General features: G+C 34.2%; 1 protein-coding gene across 3 annotated transcripts in view; it reads right to left on the reverse strand.

Moving 5' to 3' along the window:
* Window positions 1-1075: 1075 nt before the first annotated feature.
* LOC107668802 (ras association domain-containing protein 4-like) overlaps window positions 1076-7268 on the reverse strand; it is a 24149-nt gene continuing 17956 nt past the window's right edge. For all 3 annotated transcript variants that reach the window (XM_016460793.1, XM_016460795.1, XM_016460794.1), the window contains 8 exons: window positions 5125-5270; window positions 3772-3842; window positions 3386-3546; window positions 2308-2409; window positions 2188-2239; window positions 1969-2090; window positions 1555-1652; window positions 1076-1471 (listed from right to left, as the gene is read on the reverse strand). In XM_016460793.1, the coding sequence (XP_016316279.1) occupies window positions 1402-1471; window positions 1555-1652; window positions 1969-2090; window positions 2188-2239; window positions 2308-2409; window positions 3386-3546; window positions 3772-3842; window positions 5125-5270 (822 nt within the window). In that variant the 3' untranslated portion in view covers window positions 1076-1401. The remainder of the gene's footprint in view (window positions 1472-1554; window positions 1653-1968; window positions 2091-2187; window positions 2240-2307; window positions 2410-3385; window positions 3547-3771; window positions 3843-5124; window positions 5271-7268) is intronic.

Genomic DNA, 7268 nt, shown 5'->3' on the forward strand with positions numbered 1-7268 from the left:
AATAATGCCAATTATAAACACTATGAAAACAACGACAGGTCTTGAATTTATACTGAACATAATTTATAATAATAAGCAATTTTGTAAACCCAACGTCCAAAATTTATTTTACAGCCTTTTAAGTCTTTTAGGCCTTTAAATAATAATAGAATATAATAACACAATAACTGTTTCTCGCCAGAAGGGGGCAGTATATTATTATTTGTCGATGCCATACGTTTTGTTTTTTGTTTGGTTTTTTTTAACAGGTAACAGGTTGTTCGTTAGCAACCCAACCAGTTACAAAGGTAAACACAGCAGACAAAATCCTTGTTTACTGCATACAAGTCGTACAAAAGGCGACCAAGGTTTCCTTAGATAATAGTTCTAAAAAGTAGTCCTACGTAAGTTAAAAGCTTTACTAAATCCAGAAAATGCCCTGCATTGTTTTCAAAAATAATAAAACAATGCATTTCATTACATTTCTGTTGTCATTACAAATCACGTTATTAAATACAAAAACATTTCAAACCATTATTTAAAAATCGCTTTTTGGCATAAAAGACTGACAAGTGAACACAAGCAAAGTTTATTTTTTCTCCTTGTGCTAGGCTACTTGTCCAGGAAATGGGAACCACCTCAAGTAATGTAATGTTCCTTGTTCCCAGGATGCCTCCCACTGTGTAACATGGGCACTCGAGCCAGAAGGCACTGACTGCATGTCTTAGTTTCAATACCATGAGCTTTTATAGCTCGTGGGAACTGACTCAGTGCAAGGGTCACTCAAAGAACAATAAGAAATCCTCATTGTGAACATGAGGGAAACAGCACGAGCGCAACATTATTTTTTCTCAAGCAACAAAACAATGATTTAAGATAATGAAATTAAGCACTAAGAGATTGTATTGGAATAGGATCATATGCATCCATTTTAAATATAACTATAATGGCAAACTGACTTTTAATATTGTCAAAAGTCTGGAAGTGATTAAAGATGTTATGAATTAGATATTCTATATGCGAGTACAAAACTAACATGACACTGTACAATATGTTAGCCAACAAAGGTGAGACCAAATGAACACAATTCCTCATATATTAGTTTTATTTTAAAATGTATAAAAGGTAATATTGTTACTGTAGAAACATGTCAGGGGCGTATATGTTCTAAGTTTAACCAAAAAAAAAAATACAGTAGTTTGTCTTCTAAGTCATAGATCATAAAATAACATTCTAGGTAATTTGTAAAGCCTGAGAATTGTGGGTAAAAGTACTTACACTGCTAATTACTACTTTTTATACACTAGTTATTGCACTCATGTCTTCACCAAAAATGAAAAACATAAAACTAGCAATCTGTGGATCACTGATGTTGACTGTACAACAGAGAGGATGCCTTTGATCTAAACAGTCGACATTTTCTCACGCATAATTTGCAGTATTAGAGATGCCATCCAGTTTTTGCAATATCATTGATCTCAGTGCACTGTATCTGTGAAAAACAAAAGTACAACGCAGATTAAAATGAATACATTGTTGTTTTGTTATAGGAACACAGATATTTGTGAAACTTACTTTCTTGTTAGTTTTAAAATCTCTCGCTCTTCCTCCTCTTTCAGTTTCTTGATGAAACTGCCCAAAACAGGCATTTCAAACTTAATATACTGTGCAACCTGTAAGACAATGCATTATTGCATTAACCACTGAGATATAAGCACAGAGTATTCTGAATATTAACAATAATATCACAGAGAACCTGCACATATGCATCAACATTTTCATATTACAACGAATGTTGAGACTGCAATAGAAATATTTGTACTATTGTTAGTCCCCAGGATAGGATCCTAAAATTAGACTTGATATGTAGCATCTGGAAGTGACATTATTGTTTACTGTGTCTATATTTGAACAACAGAATGTTAGTTTGCCAGGGGAAGCACATTCTGAATGACCTATTGTGAACTTTAAAATGTACAAAATACTCACATCATACGTAATCTCTTCACCAAGGTCCTTTTCCATAATAAATATTCGGGCGATTTTTTCGCATGGACCATGCAACAGACGAGATACCAAAGGATATTCTGTGTCCTTAAGTTTTGCTCTCTCTAAAGACAAAAGATGGGGAAAAATATAATAATTATAATCTGCAGATCAGTTGACTCTTCTTAAAAATAAGGTAAAGTTAAGAATGAAAAGGCTCACCCCCTGATTCATGGACTAGGTAGAGGCCAAACTCATCTGCCTTATTCTCAACCTGTACAGAACAGGGAATTAACAACAAGTAAAAGATTGTAGTATTCAGCTGAATAAGGGAAAACGTACCCGAAACTTATTAAGGAGTAGGTTAAGAACTTGCTGTGTTGTCAAAGTGCTGTTCACTCGCACATTAGTCACCGATCCATATGACGGAGTAAAAACTGATGTCTGTAAAAAAAGGAGATAAATTTCAGCGATAATTAATTGTGTAATATTTCTTAAATGATGTGGCAAAAAAAATTAGTGTAAAATTTGGCAAATGAGATTTGGGAAAAAATAATATAAGCTACAATAAAATGTATATAATGTTCTTACTATGACAGGTAATATAATCTGTGGTCATCAATTTATCTTTGTCAACAGACAATTGTTTCATTCAGATAAGGAAGTAGTAGACACTTTTGTTCACAATAAAGTAACAATAAATTATAGTGTACAATTGCTGTAAAAACCATAACAAAAAAGGAAACAAGAGCAGCAATAAAATAAACAATTGTAGAATTAAAATAAAATATACAAAAAAAACTTAAACCTATTTTATTTCAGCTAGTTGCCAAAGCAACATTTCTTATTTCATTCAGTTTAACTTATACATATAAAAAAAACAATAACTAATAAAAATGAGAAAACAAAACAAAAATACTAAAACGAATTAAAATGAAAGCAGAATATCTATCTATCTATCGAAGCACCAAGCCAACTCATATGACCTTTAAGGACCATTTATGAGAGAGAGGCAGGTGACACTCGATAATAAAAGCACATGGTGCAGCCGAGGGGAAGGCCTGCACAGGAAAACACTGCCTCTCAACACCTGCATCCATCTCACAACACTGATGTACAACATAAACACTTAGACGACGGACACTTCCTGTCACAGATGCTGCTGTGGCACTTTATGAGAGCACAGGCCCCTTGCCAGGCACAAGGCGTGCTGTCTTTCACTGAGCACTATTGTACTATTGTCCTGAACTTGGAGCATGGAGGAGTTCCAACTCATCCCTGCCTTCCATCTGAGACGCTGCACTGCTGATCTCTAGGTGAAAGCTTTATAGTTCAAGTTCAAGTGCACTAAGGTTAACTGTGCTTTTTTTATTACATTAAAGAAAAAAACGTCTTAACACAAAAGTTTTGTTTAAATTACTTTGTGGTTGTAAAAATGGCCGTTGATGGAGAAGCGGTGTCTTTTTATCCTCTGTGAATCGGCAGTGTTGTGGATTTTGGATCTTCTTTGGAAATTCACAAAGCTTGCGTCACTTCTCGTTCTCAGCAGTTGAGGGATGTCCTCCTCAGCTCCATCCACACCTGCAGCAGAACAGCAACCAGAGACAAGTGCAGGCTAATATTAAGATGAGGCATTCAATGATGTGTTGGAAATGTGGTGAACATCTAGATATGCATTTAGTTCAGTTAAAACTTCTAATCTATAACAACCACAAATGTTGTCCATTTTCCAACACGAATCAATAACATTTTTGATAAGATTTTCCTAACTGTGTGTGGAATGATATGGATCATTTTCATACTCACTGGGTATAGGTGAGGCACTGATTTTGTTGTTGTTGGGTTCTGAACAAAACTGGTGTTCAGCAGTTTCATTTCTGTAAACAATAACCACATAACTAAAATACATAATGGAAGCTTCATAAAAATAGTTTTCGTGGAAGAAAACATTACATTTAGTTATTCCATCTCAAGAGACCATACTACATATTATGAGTTGTATTGTTATTTAAATGAAGTTTGGAAACTTTGAAATTAAATTTTTGTTATTAATATTTGGGACATGTTACTAAACATTTGTGATTTTATTTTCTAGCAATAAGCTTTACTGATCTTACACAAGCATCTGATTTCACGCTTTTTAGATATCATACAATATTTTAATACAAAATTTATAATTTTCTCTATCTTTTTATATATTATTCATGGAAAGTGCCAACTAGTTTTGCTTTTTATATTTTATACTTTTAGTATAAAGTTTTAGTGATTTTCTTTTGTGTTTGTGTTATTTTAAAAGTTTTGGGTTTTTTATGTCTATATTTTTTTTCTCAATTTAAACTACATGAATTTTTTTTAATATATTTTATTTTATTTTATGTAATAAAAATGTTTTATTTATTATGTTTTAGTTTTACATTTAGTTAACAACAATAACCCTAAAGTGCCAACAATGAACTAATGAATTCAATTATTTACTCATGTAAATAATTTTGACTTTAACTTGATTGATTTTCTATTAAAAAGAGTAACTGGAAACTTTCATTGGAATAAGAAACATCTGATTACTCTGACTTATCTGTTGTTGCTATACAATAACACAATCACAATGACAATCTTTTTATGCTCACGTGCTGAATCTTCTTGCTCACAGTATCAAATCAAGGTCACTGCAGCTTTCAACATTAGAGCTGATTAAAATTTCCATGATTCAGAAGACTACTGCACGTGAGAATAAGTAGCAGCCCAGGACTCTGAATAACCAGTTGCTCTGTTGGTGAAAGATCAACACCACATAACCGCAGTTTTCACCCAGTTTCACCCATGTGTCATAATGTTCCTCAAAACAAAACTTTCTAATAATGACCTTGACCACGCCATCAACCTCTTTACAGAAGTCCATCAAATTTCAAAGTAATAATTTGTTGGCTTTTTAAGAAAGGTACACAGCATTCTACAGTATGATCAAATCTGAGCTGACTGAGAATGATAAAGGAGCAGCCATTTAACCATAAAAAGCTGTACACACTTGTCAAATCCTGGCCCATGCCTGAAGACGTCTATGACTGAGTTAATGAGAGAAACAGATGGAGTTATGACCTAATGAAGGAAAGGACACATCTGGGGGTGGTGTAGCAACAGCATTCAGGCGGTTCCACCCACCTGCTGGATTCTGAGCTCTCCGATCTCCACGCACTCATGCAGGCATAGCGAAAGCGCTCGTTGTCATCGTGCATTTGCAGTCTGATTGGCCTCCTCAGGCCCCAGGAGATGTTGAGTAAACCCTCCACGATCAGCTCGCCCTCTTCCTGCAAGAAACAATAATAATAATCATTAACTCCTTTGTCAGATGGAGGAAATCCTGCTGGCTCATGTCTCAGCTCTGTTTCAAGTGTACGTGCTGGAGAGGCAGTTGTAAACCGCAGATATTCAATTGGAGGCGGCGAAGTTATGGAAAGTCACTTTGGGAGGAGTACAATACAGCACACATACTAGATGTATTATTCGAGAGTTTGATTCTGAACAATAATGTGCTTTCAATTCAGTAATATTCACTGTCAGTTAATATATATATATATTAATCGCGCTCAGAAGTGCTAAATGAAAATGTTACAGTGCTGTAATAGGCCACAGTCAGCACAAAAGGAAATATACTTACATTGTCTAATCAAATTGACAAGACATATGACAATCGACTACTGGCTCCAAGGCTTGGAGTTGTTTTTTGAAAGAAGTCTTTGATAAAAAATGCAGTATAAATATTAATATTGTAAAATTTTTGTACACTTTAAAGCACTGACGGTTTTCTATTTTTGATATATTTTAAAATGCAGTTTATACTTGTGATGGCAAAGTGATCCTTCAGAAATCATTCTAATATGCTGTTTCGGTGCTCAAGAAACATGTCTTGTTGTTGTTAACACTGTTGAAAACTGTTGTGCTGCTTAATATTTTTATGGAAACCATGATAGATTTTTCAGGATTATTTTCTGTTTATTTGAACAAAGTTCAAATAAACAGCACTTCAAATAGAAATCTTTAGTTACATTATGAATATCTTCACTATCACTTTTGATCAATTTAATGCATCTTTCTCAAATAAATGTTTTAATTTCTTAAAAAAAAAAAAAGCATACTCCTTTGAATGGCAACACCCTGACGTTCTGCGCTATTTGGAAATTACATTAATAAATTTGATTAAATAATAGACAATAAAAGTAATGTCTATCAAATGTATTATTAAAAATGTATGAGATAGATATACAGATAGATAGACAGTATGATCCTTTCAAGCAGAAACGTGCCACTTAATCAGTCTTAATCCTATCAAGGCCTAAATCAACAAAGTAGACAAGTCTCTTCCGTTCGCATACAGAGCACGATACTGTCTTGACAGAGCTAAATATACCACAGAGATTAAACCGCAAGGTTTCATTCAGGACAGCTGCTTAAAATAACTAGTTGTAGCAGTGTTCACAACCTTCTGATGGTTGAGGAGAGACCCCCCATATGATTATAAAGCGCGTTGGGTGTACAACAATACACAATAAAGCGCTATATAAATGCATCATTCATTCATTCCAACGTGATCTCATGATAATTCGTATGTATTTTACGTAAAATGTGGTTCTATAAAACGTACATTTACTTACGTTTTTACAGGCACTAAAACGTACAATACTGACGTATTTTCAGCATCTAAACGTACAAAACTGACGTATTGACACCTAAAAATGAATCCTTATGAATATTGAAATCGCGGCATTAATTTGATTAGTTTTTAGTTGTCATATGAATTACCTTGTTTTCAATTGCATTATTAAATTGTTTAACGTTACTCATTTACTTATGAAATTATAACATTTCGTTTTGTTGTGATTTCTGCTGCCAGCTCGTTTCCAAGAATATGCCTACATAATGTTAAACACGACTTCACTTTAAACCTTAAAATAAATAAATTTTCTACAATCGTTTAACCTTTACTTGTCATGTAATGTTTACTTTGATTGCCATAGGCCACAAAAGGCGTTTTCTCCGACATGCCAACTGACAATAGAACTATAAAATACGCCAAAAACACAACATAATTACGAAATGAAACAATTTTATTAGTGCGCTGTAATCCAGATCTTCCGAATCCATACGACTGCGAGGAACAGACCCAAATCCAAGCTTTTTCGGCGATCTTCATCTCCATCCCGAGCAGCGAGTCCAACGACAGTGAGCTAGCGATGTCCGGTTCGCGAACGAATCGTTCGATTTAACCGGTTCTTCTTAGTGAACCGGTTGAACCAGTTCACCAAATC

This window comes from Sinocyclocheilus anshuiensis, unplaced genomic scaffold (genome assembly GCF_001515605.1).
Source record: "Sinocyclocheilus anshuiensis isolate Anshui unplaced genomic scaffold, SAMN03320099.WGS_v1.1 scaffold72, whole genome shotgun sequence".
Lineage (NCBI taxonomy): Eukaryota > Metazoa > Chordata > Actinopteri > Cypriniformes > Cyprinidae > Sinocyclocheilus > Sinocyclocheilus anshuiensis.